Below are 20,947 nucleotides of genomic sequence, written 5' to 3'. Positions count from 1 at the left end.
CTGGCAGGATTCCAGGGGAGTGGAAAGGGAATAAGATAGTTCCATTGCATAAAGTGGCTCCAAGAGAGAGGTAGCAAACTACAGACCAATTAATATATCAGGAGTAGTTGTTCAAGTATTGGAAAAGTTGATTAAAGGTAAAATCCAACATTGAGTGAATAAGGACGCAATACACTATTGAGTGGCACAGCTTTGTAAAAAGTAGGTCCTGTCTTAGTAATTTATTATAATATGTTATTATAAAATGATAATATCTCACATATTATCATTTTATAATAAAGTGACAGCAGAATTGGATAAAGAAAATGGCTACACCATGATATTGCTGGATTTTGCAAATATGTTTGACAGAATACCACATGGAAAACTATAACAAAAGTTAGAGTAAATGGGAATGGATATGAAGCTAGTAACATGGATGGGGGTGGCTGACAGACAGGCACCAGATAGTTATATATGGTGGAGTGGAATCTAGGAGAAGGAAGGTGACTAGTGGAGTTCCACAGGATTCTGTACTAAGGCCACTACTCTTTACTTTGTATATTAATGACATAGGGAAAGATTTTATTATTATTATTATTATTCAGGCCTCCATGGAGTCAAAAGACTCATCATGGGAGGTCCTTCCTAAGAAACACAAAGTCTATCAAGACTCATTGAGTGGAGGTCCCCCCCTGAGAAACACAAAGTCTATCATACCACTCCTTAAACTCATTGACCGTTCTCACTCTCACCACTCCATCAGGCAATGCATTCCATGGCTCAACCATGCTCCATGCAAAGAAACCACTCCTCACCCCTCTTGCTCACAGTTTCCTTTCATAACTTCCAGGGATGGCATCACTCCTTCCCATTGTCATCACTCCTTCCCTCTGTTCAACCAAGCAAAAGAACTCCCCAGTGTCAACCCTATAACCACCTCTCAACAGTTTAAAAGTGTCAATCATATCACCTCTCCTTCTTCTATCCACCAAACTCTGCAGTCCACATTCCCTCAGCCGATCCTCATAACTAACATGGTACAGTTCTGAAAACATCTTTGTTATCTGCCTTTGTACTCTTTCCACAGTTAATTTATCCCCTTCAAATCCTGGGGACCAAATCTGAGAACAATAGACACGTATACAATGGAATGATAACCCTTAGTAATAATATTTTTGGTTTACAGATCAAGTGTTGATCAATTTTATTAACTTAACCAACTAGTTTTGCCAAACTTTAACTGTTGGCGTTTTCAGGGCACTTACATATAGGTTGAAACAATCTCACAATTATGTGTAACTATAAAACTGACAAGAATAACTGTAAAAAAAACTGACTAAAATAATTACAAATAAAATAGTATCAAACGTGCGTGAAACACGTATCGCGTGCACAAGATTAGCTAGCTGTTGCTGAGGAACTTTCTGTAGTTTGTATTAAAGTTCATTTCTTTTGTTTTTAAAGATTTGATTTGGGTTTTCCATATTTCTGGGAGTATTAGGCCTTGATTTCTGTTAAGGTTGACAATAGAATGGGCGACTGTGGCTGCTTCTGAAAATTCTTGAATAGTAATCTTCCTCTAAGTAAGGGAAAGAACTTTTGTCCCACTCGATGAGATGGTTAGTTGTGGAGAAATGAGACGATAGGTCTGAAATGTCCTGTCTGTTGTTTTTGATATAGCCAATGTGCTCGTTTTGCCTGATTGATTTCAAGGCTTCTCGAAGTCTGTCCGATGTAACTAGAGCCACATGAGCATGGAATATTATAAACTCCAGGAATGCTAACCCTTTTATCTCTGCAGGTCAGTGTCCTTCATATTTTTGCAGCAATCCTCTGTGTTACCTTTACCACCTTTGCAATATGTCCCCTAAATTTCAGTTTTTCTATCAATCATCAACCCCAGATCTCTTGTCTCCCCTACTTCCTCCAGTATAACTCCTCCCATAGAGTATGCAGCATCCCATCGATGATTCCCAAACCTCAAGACCTTACATTTTGCTGCATTAAACTGAAACCCCCATTCATTTGCCCATCTATCTAGCTTATTTGAATCCTCTAGCAGGGATACCACATCTGCACTATTACTAATAATCCTTCCCAGCTTCACATCATCTACAAACAGCTGAATATCCCCTTGCAATCCACTGACAATGTCATTGATATAAAGGTTAAACAATATAGGTCCAAGTACTGAGCCCTGTGGGACTCCACTTGTAACCCTCTGCCTCCTTGAAACTGTCCCACCATACGCAACTCTCTGATACCTATTGGACAGCCAATGCTGAATCCAGTTGACCAATCTGACATCCAGACCTATGTGCTGCAACTTAAATATCAGCTTATCATGTGGCACCCTGTCAAATGCTTTCTCTGTCTAAGAAAATTGCAGTATATGCCTTTCCCTCATCTAATGCTCTTGTAACTTTATTATAAAAGGCTAGAATATTGCTAAAATAAGAGCTCCCCTTCACAAATCCATGTTGACTCTCACAGATAACACTACCCTCATCTTCCCAATGCTGTATATGGTCCCTCACTACTTTCTCCAAGATCTTAACAACTACTGATGACATGCAAATTGGCCTATAATTAGACACTTCCAGTCTGCTACCACTCTTATGCAATGGCACTATCTTACCTTTCTTCCATTCCATGGGCACCTTTCCCACAGCCAGACTTTCATTGAAAAGCCTGGTCAAAGGCACTGTCAGTTCCCTTGCACATTCTCTCAAAACTCCTGGTGAAATACTGTCCAGTTCCACAGCTTTACTGACATTCAGAGTACTCAGTATTTGAAACGCACTCTTCTCCTGTATCTCTAAACCTCACCCCTGCCCTATCCCTCTAGTATTAAAACTGACTCCTCCATGATGAAATACTCCAATAAAATGTTCATTGAACAATTCCACTATGTCCTCTGCATCACTCACTCTATTCCCATTTTTATCCCGCAATATCATTCTTCCACAGTAATTTCTCCTTGTACTGGCCACATAGCTAAAAAATTCCCTTGGATTATTATAATTACGGCTATTTAGCCTGCTTCAGTTTAGGAGTGCCCCTGTTTAAATGTCATTGGCTATTTGCTCATGGATTCTTAGGGCATTGTAGGTGTAAATTTACCAAAAAGTATATGTAGCATAAAAAATAGAAATTTACACATACCTTTTTCTGGGTGTTGCGGCTTTTCCTCTTTCTGTGATGTCGAAAAACTACTTAGTCGGAGGGGGGGGGATAGGCAATTTGGGAGAATTCAGTTAGAAAAACCCAGGGTTTTTTTCGTAATATATATAAACATATATATTATATTATATAGGGTGGGGGAAAAGGTGAAAGGGTAGATTTTTTAAAATAGGGAGGGGAAGGGGAAAGGTGGTTGATGGGGTGCGGTCCGTTTCGACTATTCTTGGTCGTCATCTGAACACATTGGGAAAGTGGATGCTATGTCAGGTCGGGTAGGTGCTTCTGCTTTTGAAGTGTTTGTGTTGGCGCCTATTGGTCGGGGTTGTGACCTCAATTTTATGTTGTGAAGCTTCCAAACCTCGGAGATTATGTAGGGCCTGTGTACGTTGATAGAGTTCGCGTCACACTTTATAGCTATTGTTTCCGATATTCTGAGCATTGTTTCATTGTCTTGTCTGTCTACTATGATGGCCTTGTCGATCTGCGGGGTATGTTTTTGTTCAAGGGCGTGAATAGCTATTTCCGTTTTTCCTGTGCTTTGTATTCGATTTTTCTTTTTGATGTTACGTTTTTTAGTGTTTAAATGTTCTGGAATAGGGATGTTACAGTCACGGAAGTGTTCTTGTAGTCTTGCCCATAAAGACCTGATGGTGGAACCTGTGTAGGTGATGTCACAGTCTTGTTGGCAGGGAAATTTATAGACTGCGTTGCGCTGTTCAAATATTTCTTTCTGTGTGTGGGGTTTGGTGGATTTTAGGAGGTTTGCCAGTTTTTGGTTTGTGGTGAATACCAGTTTGTAGTCAGTATGTTTGAAGATGTATTTATATGCTTTGTATGTGTTTTGGGTGTATGGTAGTTTGATAATTTTTTGTGTAGGGAAGTTCGTTTTGGTACTTGGGTTGTTTTGGCGGTTTTTTGCCATCTTGTTTGCGTAGTTGTGTAGGATAGTTGCGATTTAAGAAGATCTGTGTTAGTTTTTTTTATTTCTGCGTTTAGGCTATTTTGATTGGTTGAAAATTTGTAAGCATTTATGAATTGTGATAAGATGACAGATTTTTTAACAGAATATGGATGGTATGAGTGAAAATGGAGGTAGTTTCCGATGTGCGAGGGTTTGTGGTATATTTTCGTGGCTATTTTGTTGTGTGTTCTGGTTAATGTCAAGTTTAAGAAATTGATGGATTTGTTCTGTTCGGCTTCAGTGGTGAATTTTAATCTGTTGCTGTAACTGTTTAGGGATGTTTTTAAGGTGGTGATGTGTGTGGGATTACCAATGCAAAGAATATCGTCCACGTATCTGCCATAAAAGGTGATGCTGGGGGGGGGGGGAGTAGGAGTGATTCTATATGTGCCAGGAATAATTCCACTAGTTGTCCACTGATGTTTTGGCCCATGGGGAGCCCGAAGATTTGAATGTACATGTCGTTATTGAACTTGAAGAAGTTTGCCGAGATTATTAGTTTTATTAAGTTAATAATGTCAGTGGGTGTTAGTTTAGTAGGGTGTGGTCTTCTGTGAGTAGTGTGTGTAAGATGTCTAAAGTTCTGGGGACGTCCACGTTAGTGTATAAAGAGGCTGCATCTAAAGAAGTGAGGATGTCTTCTTGGGATAGGATTAGGTTTTTTATTTTTTTGAAAAGGTCGTCCATGTTTTTTATCATTAAGTTAGACGTTGTAGTTAAAGGTTTGAGAAGTTTACCTACGAATTTTGATAAAGGGGCTGTGGTGGTATTTTTGTAGGAAACTATTTGTCTCATCGGGTACCCGTCTTTGTGGGTTTTTATTTGTCCGAACATACAGGGGGTGCGTGTGGTGCGGGGGGTTGTGTTTTTCAGTGTGGTTTTGTCAATTTTATTTTCATTTTTTAGGATGTGTAGGGTACTGTTGATTTGTTTTATGAGGTCAGGGTGGGGTCAGTTTGTATTTTTCGGTAGGTGTGTGGGTCGGATAAGATGGCTGTTATCTTGTTGTGGTAATCGGTTTGGTTTGTGATGACTACGGTGTCCCCTTGTCAGCTTTATTGATAATAATGTTCGGGTTCTTTTGGGATAAAAGGGCTTTTTGTAAGCTGGGGGTGATGTTTGGTTTAATTATTATTTTACTGTTTATGATGTTGTTAATTTTGTGGAAAATTGTTTCTTTGTTAGGGTCATATTCTAATTTCGCTTGCATTTCAGTAATAATGTCTCTGTTTTGTATGTATTTTGGGGAAACACCAAAGTTTAATCCTTTGTTCAGGATGGTGATTTCGTCGGGCGTGAGGTTGTGGTTCGATAGATTGATGATGGAATTGTTTTTTGTTGGTTCTAAGGCGGGAATATCCGAAGGGTTGGAAGCAACGCGATTGTTGTATTGGGTGTTTGTTAGTGCATACCATTTCTTTGCATATCGATCTTCTAATAATAGCGTGTAGTCGTTGATGTGAGATTGGGTATTATCCCAAAAGACTGCCCATTCGTTTGTGGTTAGTAGCTTTTTTAATCTGTTTTTTGTTTTGTGAATGTATGAATATGCTTGTTGTTTCTTTTTAAATCTGTTGTTTATGGCTTGTTTTATGAGGGCATGGGATGCTCGGTAACAAATTTTTTTTTTTGTTTCTGCGAATCGTGTTGTTGCCACATACTGTCGCGAATTTTGGTGTGATGTTGTGATTGAGGCATTTTTTGAGGAAAGTTGTGTATTTTTTGAGCGGTGTATGTTAGGATGGTTTTTTGGTATGTACTTTTTGTAAAGTGTATGCATTCATTGAACATGTGATGTGCGACCATGACATATGCTTGTGTTGGTATGTGCGTTAGGTGAAGGCTATTTTTAAGGGTGTTTTGTGATCGAGGGGGGGGGGGGGGGGGGTTGGCTGGGAGGTTATGACAGGGGCACTCCTAAACTGAAGCAGGCTAAATAGCCGTAATTATAATGGTTTTATTTTAATTATAATAAAAAAAATTATCAAACTACCATACTCCCAAAACACATACAAAGCATATAAATACATCTTCAAACATACTGACTACAAACTGGTATTCACCACAAACCAAAAACTGGCAAACCTCCTAAAATCCACCAAACCCCACACACAGAAAGAAATATTTGAACATCACAACGTAGTCTATAAATTTCCCTGCTAACAAGACTGTGACATCACCTACACAGGTTCCACCATCAGGTTTTTATGGGCAAGGCAACAAGAACACTTCCGTGACTGTAACATCCCCATTCCAGAACATTTAAACACTAAAAAATGTAACATCAAAAAGAAAAATCGAATACAAAGCACAGGAAAAACGGAAATAGCTATTCACGCCCTTGAACAAAAACATACCCCGCAGATCGACAAGGCCATCATAGTAGACAGACAAGACAATGAAACAATGCTCAGAATATCGGAAACAATAGCTATAAAGTGTGACGCGAACTCTATCAACGTACACAGGCCCTACATAATCTCCGAGGTTTGGAAGCTTCACAACATAAAATTGAGGTCACAACCCCGACCAATAGGCGCCAACACAAACACTTCAAAAGCAGAAGCACCTACCCGACCTGACATAGCATCCACTTTCCCAATGTGTTCAGATGACGACCAAGAATAGTCGAAAAGGACCGCACCCCATCATATTGTTTTTATAAGAATAAAAGGGTATATTCAGTTGTTTGTTGATGATGCAACTCGTGAGAGCAATAGTTGATAAAGGCGATGTAGATATCCTGCAGGATGATATAAGTAAATTGGCATTGTGGGTAAAAGATAATGATTGTCAATTTAATGTTGCAAAATGTAAGGTTATGCACTTCTGGTTGAAATGGTTGCATACGGTGTATCAAATTGATGGTAATAGATTGCAAGAAATTGATGAGGCTAGTGACTTGGGGATAATGATGGACAGAGAATTAAAGTTCAGAGGACATACTGCAGAAGTTTGTAAAATGGCTCACAATGATTACTTGGATGTTGAAAAACACAATAACAATAAAGATAGGGAAGTTATTCCTTTTTATAAGGCTATGATTCAGCTACATCTTGACTACTGTATGCAGATTTGGTCACCTGGATTTCTTGGAGACCAGGAAGTGGTCGAGAAGATTCAATCATAATGAAATATAGAGGTAGAAAAGTTTTGCAGTGATTACACTGAATAATTCAGAAGGCCTGGTCAGAAAGTCAAATTCCAGATGATTGGAGTAGAGCTTTCATAGTTCTCTTTAAAAAAAGGGAATAAAGCTGAATGTGATAAATTCTAATGAATTTCTGTACTAAGTGTTTCAGATATTCATGCATACTTGAGAAGATGCTGAAAAAAATTGTGGAAGAAAAACTTGGAGAAAAACAAGCTGGGTTCAGGCCAAATAGAGGTTGTCAAGATCAGAATATGTGTGTATTCAAAAACAAAGTTTCACAATTATGAACAATAAATATAAAGAGATTTTTGATGATTGTATCATCATTAAGAGTAAAAATTGCAATTTAACAGATGTTGTTAGTATTATGGTGACTTTCTGCAGTGTATGCTTCCTCTCTGGAACTAAATGATTCCACTGACAGTAATTATAAAGGCTGTGATGGTTTGCATTATTCATATTCAATGTTGCTACTAACACTTCATAACTTAATCACCATGTAAAGGATTTTATATATGTATATATATAAGTATTAAATGAAAACAAGTTGACAATTATTGTCATATGCCAGACATTTTCTATGTATTTTGTACATTACCCTAATTTCTTGCCTACAGCAAGAAATGTTTTGGACAAGAAATGAAGATAATTAAGCGCAAATCTAATTTCTTTAAAAAAATCTATCGAGGTTAAAAAAAGTTATGGATGTTATTTTATATTTTAAATATGCTTTAACATATTTTATAGATTACTATAACCTAGCAAAATTGTTCACTTCTTTCACATTATTCAGGATCAAGCAGGTCATCACATTCATTTGCATGGAGAAATTGGAATTCAAATCTGGTATGATCAAAGTCGATGTGACTTAGTAGTAACAGTCATTGCTGCCAGAGGTTTGCGTAGACGGAAAGCTTCCATTGGTACACTTCCAAGGGCATTTGCAAAGATCCGATTACTACCTCATTCGTAAGTATTTTCATTATATTATTATTAGCATGCTTTCACGAAGTTGACAGCTCATTATAGGTCTCACTCAACCAGCAGCATATCTACCATATTATTATTATGATTATTACACCCTCCATGGAGTTGGCATACTTATCGTGAGAGGTTCATTCAACTGACAACAAATCTGTCATACTGAATCTTAAAATCCTTAGCACTTCCTGCATTAACAACATTATTCTCATAATGCATTCCATTCACTGACAATTTTCCATGTAAAAAATCTGCTCCTCACACCCTTCTTGACCACACTCTTACACAACTTCCAGGGATGTTTCTGGTTCTTGCCTTCTACTCTTTTTATAATCCCCCTATGAATTAATCTGATAAAATCTCCTCACTAACTTAAATGTCTCTAACATCTTACCTCTTTTCCTCCTATCCACCAAACTCTGCAATCCACATTTCTTCAACTTCTCTCTATAACTAGCATTCCTGAGTCCTGATATTATCTTAGTCACTCTTTTCTGGACCTCTCCAATGTTTCCACATCAATTGAAAACCAGGTGACCAAAAATGAACACAACTGTCCAGTTGTGGTCTGACTCGTGTTTTATACAGTGGCACAACCATCCCCTTATCCCTACATGTTAGACTACTTCATATCATAGCCACACTATGATGTGCAGTCTTTGCAACACTTGTAATATGTTCTCTTAAGTTAGTGTCTGCTGTCAACCATCACTCTCAAATCTTGAATCTCATCCCTTCCTGCAGTACAGCACCGTCAATATGGTACACAGCCTTATATTTTTATGCTCAAAAATGCAACACCTTGCACTTATTAATATTAAAACTACAACCCCACTCCTTTGTCCAAGTCAAGAGTCTGTTCAGATCTTCTTGAAGGTGATTAATATCAGCAGTGCTACTTATAATTCTCCCCAACTTTGAACTTTAATTGTGCAACTGGATTTTGAGAGATTGAGATATGATTTCACCAGAAATAATTGCCAAGAGTTTTTTAAAAACCGGCATTTCTAATGCCCTGGATGGGAGTAAAGATGACAGTGTTTGGGTAGATGACCCTTGACAATGCACACAATGAAACCACTCTTGAGGCTGGAAGCAGCAATAGCAAATAGGAGATTCTTGGTAAGTTATACCAATTTTCAGTTTTTTTAAATCATTGTCATCTTATGATTCCAGAATTATTAAAAGGAGAAGCAATAATGAAACTGTTTGTTTTAATTTAATTACAGATGCATTGTCACTAAAGATTCAAATATATTGCATGATGAAGGTGAGTGACTGATCACGTAAATAACATTGATAATTAAAATTTAAATGCATTTGAATGATGAGCCATCCAAGGATTTTGATGGCTCACCTATGACCACCATAACATCTGAAAAAAGGAATGAGGACTATGTAATGGTACTACTGGACTTTTAACTTTAATTTTGGGAAAAAAATGAGAGTTATATTCAAGTAAATATGGTAACTTTGTTCCTGAAAGTCAGGATGTGTCATCATCGATAGCTTTCTTCAGTCCATTGCCTCTCTATACTGCTTACATTTTGATTGATCTTCTTCATCTCTCTCCACCATAAATGTCTATAACATCTTTTTATATCATTATCTCATCTTACTGCTGGTCTGCCTGGTTTCAAATAACAAGTTTTCTTGGTGTCCATTCTGTTATTCTCGTTGCCCATCTGTGGTCAGACATTCTCATTTTATGTCCTGCCCAGCACTATTTATTGCCTTTTATTACTGATGCAAAGTCCATTACCTTTGCTTTGCTTCCTTACCAAAGTATTATTCTGTTTATCTAGCCATGCTATCCCCAAAATGGCTCTTTTGTGTTCATTTTTTTTATCAGGCTTTAGTTTTACTACCATAGGTCATTGTTTGGGAGCACATCCTGGTTGTAGGTTCTTCATTACAGGGTCGCATGTTGATCAGCAATCATTATGAATAATTTTGGAGACATAATGCAATGTTTAAGAACTTTAATTAAATTAAAATTTGACATTTCGACCTTTATATCAAGGTCGTCTTATACATATTTACCAATATGTATCACAAGTCATATTAGTACAGTGGACTGAGAATACCTGCTTGGTCAACCATTAACCATAGCTTGATCTCTTGTGGAGAAATAAAATAATAATAATAAAACAAAGTGCAATAAAACATAACAGTTATTTGTTTCTTGAAGTGCTGGTACTTCAAATTTCTGTTTGCTGCCTGAGAGTTACTGTGTTGTTATCCAATTAAATTTCTTTTCTTTTTGGTATTCACCATATGGGTTATTCTAAGTCCCAAGGATTTGGGTGGCTCACCTATGACCCCATAACATCTGAAAAAGGGAACGAGAGCTAAGTAATGATACTGCTGGACTTTGGAAATGCATTTAACAGAACGCTACATTTAACTCTGTTAAATACATTGGAGCAATTGAGAATATGAAGCTGGTGATATGGATATGAAAGTGGGTGATGGAGAGATACCAAAGAATAGTATATGTTGAAGTAGAGTCCAGGAAAAAGCAGGTGATTAGTAGTGTGTGACAGGGCTCTGTATGACCACTGCTTTTGAATTTGTTGCATGAATGATATAGAAAATGATTTGTAGGAAAATATTCAGTTGTTTGCTGATGGTGCACAATTGGGAAAAGTAATAATTAATAATGATGATGTAGAGATCTTGCAAGATGATCTAAATAACTGACAGTATAGGCAAAGGAGAATGGCTATTAGTTTAATGTGGAAAAGCATAAGGTTGTTATGTTACCAGCTGTTCAATATGTTGATGGCACTGGACCGCAGGAAATTGATAAGGCTATTGATTTAGAGGTGGGCTGTGAGTTGAAGTTCATCGAGCATATTGCAAAGTGGCTAAAATAGTTCCTAGGGTTACCTGATTGTTGAAGAAGAGGAAGGTGGAGAGGATCCTGAGATAAGTGATAAAGATGTTGAACAGGTTGTAGATTTGTAGGTTACAGAAATTATTTGATAGGAAGAAGAAGGGGAGATATAATAGAAACATAATTTACTTTAAGGTCATGATAGGATTTATACAGAGGAAATTTTTGAGTATATGACTGATGGAGGAAAGAATGACACGAGTGTGGTTAGCAAGGGTGGGAGAACTAGATTTTGTTTGGAGAGTTGTGAATAGGTGTGTTGCCAAAGTCAATTGTGTGTGTGTGCTTTGTCATTAAATGAGTTCAAAGCAAAGTATGAAAGGTATTGTGGAAATGTTGGTCAGTGCTGTGAAGGGTTTAGGACTTCCTTTTATGTAATAATTATAAATTGTCTGTGTGGTTAGCCTAGTGGCTATGAGCTTCGTGACCATATGCCTAGGAAAAGGAGTGTCCTAGGTTTGATTTCCGTCAATGGCGCGAGGAGCTTAAGAATCTTCCTCAGCCATGGCCAAGTTAGCCAGTCTTGGGCGTGGACAGCAGGGTTCTCCCCCCCCCCATTTTATCTGGGTTTTTCATCCCACAAGCAGGCAAACCGGCCCCATGAACACACACGGATACAGTCAAGAACACTTAAGACAATCCCTCCAGCCATAGGTCTGAATTGTCAGCTATGCCAGTCCTGAGCTTGGATAAAAATAGGAGGATTTGAGTTGGTGCTGTACCTCCCTGTAAAAAGGGCTCATGCCCGTTGAATCACCATACGAAATGAATGACTATAAATTATTGTGTTAGATAGAAGATTGGTTGTCAGTGATCAGCTATCAGCCAGTTGTATACAGGAGAGTATTATCTAGGAAGAGTAAAGTTATTAATGTTGTGTCCCTGTTAACTTGTATGCTAATAATATTGGGAGATTAAAATGAAGGATATGATATGCAGTTATTTGCAGATGATGCAAGGCTAGGGAGAACTATGATCTGTGAGCAATTGCCAGATTGCCAACCAACTGAATATGGGTTCAAATCCTGTCATGCGCATGGATGTTTGTGATTGTCTTTAAGTCGGAAATAAATTTCATTGTCCATTGCAGCACCACAGCCCTGCTTATTGAAGAACTGACATTCCTTGAAAAAGTTTAATGGTTGGTTTCTAGAGGGTTTTTCTAGACTAAATAAAAAATAAATAAAAATATTAAAAAATGCTTAGCCTAAACCGACCCAATGGTACTATTGTAGTATAGGTTTACAACCATTTTTGAATGGAAGTTACATAAAAACAAAAAATGTTTTGACTTCATGGGACGAAAAGTAAATGGAGCTTGCCAGTTCACTGTTGCAAAATGTAAGGTTTTAAAAATAGGAAAAGCACAGATGAGATGCAGGGAAGATCAGTGATCTTGGGTTGATGGTAGACAAGAGCTTACAATTTAAGGACACATTAGTTATCATATAACCATTACCACTTGTTAACCATAATCCACTTATCATCATCAAATTCCTGCCATGTACTCTCAAGGGGTGCACAGGATATGATAGTAATACATAAAAAATATACATCATTACTAACTTCCTATCTACAATTTTCCTCCAAATCAGTCTGTTACTTGTCAAGACTACAACATTATCACATCTTATATTTCTATCGTCTAAGGCACTTTGTACGGTCCACCTATATCTTGGTCTTCCTCTGGGTCGTTTTCCTGCCAACCTGGCAGAGAACACTTGTTTTGCTAATCTTCCCTCGCCCATTCTGTTTAAGTGACCATGCCACCTTAGATTAGCCATGTTAATGCATTCCTGGATGCTGACAACGTCAAGTTCTTTCCTAATATCCTCATCTTTAATATGATATTGCCATTGATGCCATCTGTTCATGCCTCTAATCTTTCTCAGGACTCTCATATCTGCAATCTCTAGTCTTTGGTCAAGTGTTTTACTTCTGACCCAGCTCTCAGATCTATAAATTAAAATTGGTTTGAACACTGTCTTGTATACAGCTAATTTAGTGTTCCGACTAATTTCTCTCTTATTCAATATGAATTTATTCAATTGATTTCCTATCATAGCAGCTTTGTTGATTCTATTGTCTATTTCCATATTTAATTTACCATCTTCACTAAAAATTGTGCCTAAGTAGCTGAAATGTTTTACTTGTTCCACAGGTTCTCTGTTCACAATACAGTTGACATTTTCAATGGCTCTGCCTATTTTCATTGTCTTTGTCTTTTTTTATGGCTGACTTTCATACCATATCTATTACAACAGTTATTTAATTTAGTCAGGGAATCTTGCAGACTTGTAGCGGATTTATTTAGAAGTATAACATCATCCGCATAAAGCAAAAAGCTGACATTAATGTCTCCCTTTTTCTTCATAATATGATCCATATAGATAATGAATAACAGAGGGGATAATGTACATCCTTGTCTCACACCAGATGTAACGTTAAACCATCTTCCTGTACTTCCTTCAATTCTAACTGCTGACTTACAACTCAAATAAAGACTAAGTATTGCATGATATAATGCCCCATTGACACCATATAAATGTAGCGTATTGAATAGCTTCTCTCTTGGCACCTTGTCATATGTCTTTTCTAAATAGACAAAACTTAAATACAGATCTTTGTTATATTCCCATGCTTTCTCGACTATTTGTCGCAAAGTGAAGATCTGATCCTGACAGCCTCTATTTGGCCTGAATCCAGCTTGTTCTTCACCCAGCTTTTCTTCCACAATTCTTTTCAAGTATACTTGCATAGATCTTGCCAGGAACACTTACTAGAGAAATACCTCTGTAATTCTTACATTCAGTTTTATTTCCCTTTTTATATATGGGTACTATGAGTGCTCTACTCTCATCATTGGGAATTCGTCCCTCTGTCCAGGCTTTCTGAACTATGCAGTGCAGCCACTGTAAGACTTTTATACCACCATACTTCAGCATTTCTGGTCGAATATCATCTACTCCTGCTGCGTTTCCACATTTCAAGCCTTTGATGGCTTTTTCTACATCAAGTATGGATATGTATTCCTGACTGTATGACTGTAGAGTGTTTTTTACCACTGTGCTATCACTACTTGTTTCATTTAGCAATTTTTTGAAGTAATTACTCCATACTTCAAGGATATCTTTTTCTCCTGTTTTCATGTCACCTTTATCATCTTTAACTCCTCTACAGCACTCTTTCCTCCATTTCTAAGCTTCTTCAACAACACCTCCAGAATATCTTATCACCTTCTTGATATTTATTTTCTATGTTCTTACCAAAGTCCTCCCATGACTTTTATTAAGCTAGTTTTACACAGTGTTTAGCTTTCTTACATTTGTCTCTGTATTCTCTCAGAGCACAAGCTGATTTATTAGCCAGGAACTTTTGGTTTGCTTTCTTTTTTTCCTTCACTGCCTCTTTAACTTCCTGTGTCCATCAGGTAGTTCTTATTTTTCTATCCTACAGACAACCTCACGATATGCCTCTGTGGCTGAATAAATCAGTGTTTTCTTCAAGGCTTGCCACTGAATCTCCAAGGTTTGGTTGCTGTTCTCAAAGTCTTTCATTTTTTCTTCAATAATCTTTGTGTATTTTAGTCTACAGTTCACATCTGAGAACTGCTCAACTTTTATTTTCTTTAAAATTTTCTCATGTTATTCTTTTCAATATGAAATTTAATTTTATCCTGCTCAAGACTAAATAGTGATCGCTTCCAATTTCAAATCCTCTGTACACTCTGGTGTCCTGCACCAGGGAGAAAACATCACCATCAACAATAATATAGTCAATGAGACTTTTCTTATTCCTTGCCTCTTCTCTCCATGTGAATTTGTGCACATTTTTATGTTGGAACATGGTGTTAATAATAACCACTCCATGTCCTGAGCAGAAATCCAACAGGTATTTGCCATTATTATTAGATTTGCTCTTTTCTCCAAATTTTCCCAAAATATTTTTGTATGTCTGACAATCATTTCCTACTCTACTATTTAGATCCCCAACAAGGACCAACTTTTCCTTTTTCATTGTGTCAGTTGCTTTTTCTAAAGCCTCAAAAAATTCCTCCACTTCTACCTTAGTTGAACCTTGTGTGGGACCATAGGCACAAATAAGTCTTATTGTCCAGTTCCCCATTCTTATATTTGCCTACATCACTCTATTTGACACTGTCTGCCATCCAAAAAAATTAGCCTCGTATTTAGTGTTCAATACTATGGCTACTCATTCTTTTCCTTGATTGTCATTGCCTGAATATATCATTTGGTATTTATTGCTCAGAAAGATCTCACCAGTTTTGGTCTTTTTTGTTTCAGTCACCCCTATTATGTCGATCTGGTACTTATCTAATTCCTCAGTTAGCCCCATTTCTTTGCTATTCAGGCTTCTTATGTTGATAGTACCGATCTTTAACTCTGGTGATGGTGAGTTGAGGTGTGTTTTCAGATTTGTTCCAGAGGCTGACTTTTCACTGTTCGCCCTGGTTCCCTGGCGAAAACAACAGGAGCCTTGTTTAACCAGGCAACGCCCTAGCTGGCATGAAATTTTGTCATGTTGTACCATCGTTTTGTATATTGGTTTAAGCCAATAAGAATACAATTTGGTCGGCTAAATCCCAACTTGCCAGCCCATCCTCATTCGTTCAGTGTCCAGGTAGATACCCAACAGGGTGCACCACGAGAAGGTGAGGATTGGACATTAGGTCAGAAGCCCTGGTCGGTTCTCTGCATTCCTTTAAAGGCTATGTGGAGGTCTCCTCTCAGTTATATAGCTTTGACCCTTAATCCACTTATGTGTCCCCTAAATTGTGGATTATGGTTAACAAGTGGTTATGGTTATGTGAGGCCTTGATCAGACCACATATGAATTACTGTGCACAAATTTGGCCATTCTGTTTTAGGAATAAGGATATATTGAAAAAATCCAGAGACAATTGTTTTATGCAATTTAAGAATGATTGAGGAGATGCAATTTATTATTATTATTATTATTAACAACATTTGACCTCCATGGAGCAGAGACGCATTGTGGGAGGTCACACTATTGCACACAGTGCTCATCCAACCATGCCTTAAACTGGTTCAATGCATTTACACCCACAACACACTTAGGCAATGCATTCCAATCACCAACCACCCTCCATGCAAAGAACCTACTCTTCACTCCTCTCTTCACACCCTCTTTATACAGTTTCTAGTGATGGCCCCTTGTTCTACTCCCTTCTCCCATTCTATGAAAACTTTCTTCCATGTTGACCCAATAACAACCCCTGACTAGCTTGTATGTCTCAATCATATCCCCCCCCCTTCCTCCTATTCATGGGGCTCTGCAACTTACATTCTCTCAATCTGTCTTCATACTCCACATTCCAAAGACTGCTGACTACAGTTGTGAATCTTCTCTGGACCCTTTCCAACATATCCTCATCACTATGAAAACCTGGCGACGAAATCTGAGCACAATAATCCATATGAAGCCTGATCAAAGCCTTATACAATGGAATCATAACCTCTCTATTTCTGCATGTCTGGGTCCTGTGCAATGTGGTCCCCTGAATTTCAGGTCCTTGTCCACCATCACTCCTAGATCTCTCATCTCCTCCCACCAAGTGTATACTTTGCATCCCATCGTTGCTTACCAAATCTCAAAAACCTTCAATCCTTTGCAACATTGAACTGATAGTTTCACTTACCTGCCCAATCATGCAATCTATTCAAGTCCTCTTGTAAGGTAATAACATCCACTTGACTCTGCATTGCTCTCCTCAGTAGTTTTGATCATCTGCAAACAGCTGGATATCACTAGTTAAACTCAACCCAATATCATTAACATATAAATTGAACAACAATGGCCCCAAAACTGACTCCTGCAGCATACCACTAGTTACCTTTCTTTTTTCGGGATACTGCACTCCCATATACAACTTTCTGATACTATCTGACAGCTGGACACTGTTCCAACTGAGAAGTCTGTTATCCAATCCCATCTGTTTCAATTTATTGTAAAATGTGGCAGTCTATCAAAAGTCTTTGCAAAATCTAAGTACACCATTGAATATGCATCTCCCCTGTCCGAGGTATTTGTACCCATTTCCCTTTAACAAACCCATAACTGATAACTGTTATCCTACTTCTCACTAGTCTCTCCAGGATATGTACACTGGCCTATAATTTGAAGCTACAGGCCTTATCATCATCACCTTTATGCAATGGAACAATTTTAACTTCTTTCCACTCTCTTGGAACTTGTGGTGTTGTAAGACTCTTATTAAACAGGCATGCCAATTCCCTGGAACATTTCCTCAAGATGCATGGTGATATGTCATCAAATCCTATTGCCTTATTGACATCAATTTTATTTATTTCCTCAAATACCTATTGCTCACTCACAATTAAGCCATCCTCCCCTATGTCCTCTACACTTAAGTTCCTTATGATTTCACCCTGATCAGAATGAAATACCCTAATAAACTGATCACTGAATACCTCAACAATGTCTTCTACAGCAGTTACTATTCTACCACTTTCATCCTTTAACTTTGTCTTACCATGATCATTCTTCCTTCTACTTGCCACATATCTAAAAAACTCTCTAGGGTTTTTCTTTGCCTGATTTGCCAATTTCTGCTCATACTCTACTTTTGTTTTCCTTACTAACTGAGTCACTCTCCCGTCTTGTTCTTTATACTCATCATGTGACTGATTATCACCATTATTCATCTTGTACTTCCTCCAAAGTACCTTCTTTTTCCAGATTTCATGTTTAAGCTCCACATTCATCCATTTTACACCTACCATATTCAACCTTTTGGCCTTCAGAATACAGTTGTACATTGATGCTATTATGTATTTCTTTGTCAGTTCCCATTCAGCATTTATTTCCTTACAGCATTCATTTTGTTGGATCCTACTTGTTCTTAATCTATACCTTGGATCCGACATGATTACAATTACAATGTTCTTAACTAATTGATAAGTTGTGAGTTGATTTCTAATTCAAATATAGAGAAAATTTATATTTATAGACTGTGCCACTCTATATCTGGATTAGTTCAAGAATTGAAGATAAATCAACCCTCAACTATTACTCCTTAAAATATATACTGGCCGAGTATATTTGACTTACTTAATTCACCCGCTTTGGTTCGAATATTTTATGAATGGTGCAGTAAAAGAGATTCAGGCAAAATACAACTTTAGATTAACACGTTCGCTGCCACGCTACTTTGGCATGGTCTGTTCCCCTACGCCGAGCAGTTTTACTTCTTCAAGGTCAGTACGATAATCTCGTTACCGGAGGTAAACGTCCTACGAGTATACTCGTAGTTGGCTTGTACAGAACATATACGGTCTATGAGAATACACAGTTTTGAAGCTAGCCCCACAAGCCAAGCATTTTCACTTCTTCAAGGTCACTACAATAATCTCGTTCCCGGCGGTAAGCTTCCTACGAGTATACTCGTAGCTGGCTTGTGAAGCAGGTTTACCCACTACGAGTATACTCGTAGTTGGCAGCGAACGTGTTAACAAAACAAACATTTAATTTTAAAATCACAAATTTTACACTTAACTTCAAATCACTAATTAAGTTATTAGAAACACTTCAACCTTCCTGGCAATACAGTCATGCAAACTCAGACAATGGTAATTCTGCTATCTCTACTTTACAGTCTTCTCACAGTTCCTTAACTTCCAAAATACAATAAAATCGCAGTAACATCACTTTACAAGCAAACACTTTTAAATTTTCACTTCAGTTAATCTTCGTGATAGCTACTGTTAACATAAGGAAATTCTAGGATGAAATTCGCACACTTCTCTGTACAGAAATATTAAGGTTGGAATAATCTTACCGATAATCCTTTATCTTCATCTACTTATACACAAACACTTTTTATAACCGTAAACACTTTTAACAATAATCAGCACTCATTAAAATAAATCTTCTAAGCATTAACTGAATTAATTCACGGGCACAATACATATAATCAGATGTTCTTGTATGAAGCACTGTTGAACACAATAATTCTTAACTTGGGGTTTTATATGCGCAGTTGTTCATTCCTCCAGCATTCAATTAATTCTTTAGGCAATATATTTCTAAGCTCAGCTAACGGTAAACCTCAATTTTACAGCCTCTACTATACTTTAGTAACTTCGTGCTTTGCTTCAAAGTTCTGTATGTCCTCGAAAGGTCGGCCCTGAAATTGAATCTCAATACAAATATCGCTAGTCTATTTAGTAGACACTCAGCTGTCTTCCGTAGCTATAATTGTTATTCTACAACTTATTAGCTAACCGCCTTTCAACTAGTAGACTTTATTTAGCTGCTTGAGTGATTTGCCGACTCGCTATTATCGCACTGTGATTCCCGAATGCCTGATTCCCACCTAATGCCAATCTCTCTCTAATAAATCTCTAATCTTCTAATTAATTAATAATTCCAGTGTTCGTCGCTTATATATCTGTTTTTTTCCCTAAATTGCTCACGTCATCTCATTCTAAAACTCTTTTCAATAAACCTCACATGGTGTTCCAAAACGTGCTTGCTCACTTACATACGTTTCCATGACAACAAAACAAAATATAATAAAATCGAGCTATTACATAACGTTAAACTTTACAAACAGGAATAAATAGAGAATATTTACATTTCAAATAATGCGCAGTTAAATTATCAAATACAAGTTCTTATAATATTAACATAATAATAATTAAAATAGCTTAATAATATTTAATACAGTCTTATCACTATTAATACATATATCTTTCATTAAATAATTAGATATTAGACAAAATTAAAGTAGTTATATGAATATTAAATTGTAAAATAAGTTGTTTACATTAAACATTATTTACAAGTCTAGTCTTTGTGATGGAAGATCATGTTGGATTCTGAAGCAAATAATAATTACTCTAATCTCTACATAATCAGAATCCAACATTATGTATTTCTTTGTCAGTTCCCATGCAGCATTTATTTCCTTACCATTCAACTCCTCGTTCCATGTTATAGCTCCAAGCTGTCTCCTAAGCTTGTCATAATCACCAGCCTTATAATTCCATATATCCTTTCCTCACAAAAGTCTGCATATGGCTAGCCACAACACAGGTGATTACTTCATGAATACTTCCACCAACTGGAGGAAAATGTGAAGCCCGCTCTAACAATTACATCCTCTGATGAAATGATGAGATCTAGAACTCTTGATCGTCGCTTGCCCTTCTTTACATGCTGCCTGAGATAATTATCTCTCAAGAACTTGAGAAATTCATTTTCCTTATTCTAAGATACTATTTCTTCATTCCAATCTACACCACTATAATTAAAACCACCCATAATAATTACCCTTCCTTTGTTCACTAATCCAAGTTGTTTATACATTTCTTCATCACCACCACCTTCCACATTCTCAGGCCTATAGCAACATCCAACTAAATACGTCTTCCTCTCAACCTCCATGTTGCACCACACTGCCTCATAACTATTTCCACTATTTCTCCCTTTCATATCTACCTTATGTGGACTTAATTCCCTTGCTATCATCAGCAGCACTCCCCCTCCCTTCTTTCTCTTTCTATCGTCATGAAAAATACTATACCCTTCCATTTCTATTCCCGTTACAATATCATCTTCATTCAACCATGTTTCACTTATAATAATGATTTGGGAGTGAATAAACTCAATCACTGAAATCATTTCATTCCCTTTATTCCTGATACTTCTGGCATTTGTAAACAGACACAGCAGTTCATTCTTAGGTCTATAACCAGTCCTACCCAAGCCATGTGTTGGTTGT

General features: G+C 37.3%; 1 protein-coding gene across 1 annotated transcript in view; it reads left to right on the top strand.

The window, feature by feature from the left end:
* Positions 1–20,947, top strand: part of LOC150108157 (uncharacterized) — a 280,382-nt gene that overhangs the window by 146,763 nt on the left and 112,672 nt on the right. Inside the window, exon 10 of the mRNA XM_090390420.1 lies at positions 8,074–8,249. Coding sequence (XP_090246546.1) covers positions 8,074–8,249 — 176 coding nt within the window. The remainder of the gene's footprint in view (positions 1–8,073; positions 8,250–20,947) is intronic.

This window comes from Typopeltis vanoorti, chromosome 3 (assembly GCF_054136105.1).
Source record: "Typopeltis vanoorti isolate ZY-2024b chromosome 3, IOZ_Tvanoo_1.0, whole genome shotgun sequence".
NCBI lineage: Eukaryota > Metazoa > Arthropoda > Arachnida > Uropygi > Thelyphonidae > Typopeltis > Typopeltis vanoorti.
Note: the sequence above shows the minus strand (reverse complement) of the source record. Positions and strands in the feature narration are given on the sequence as shown.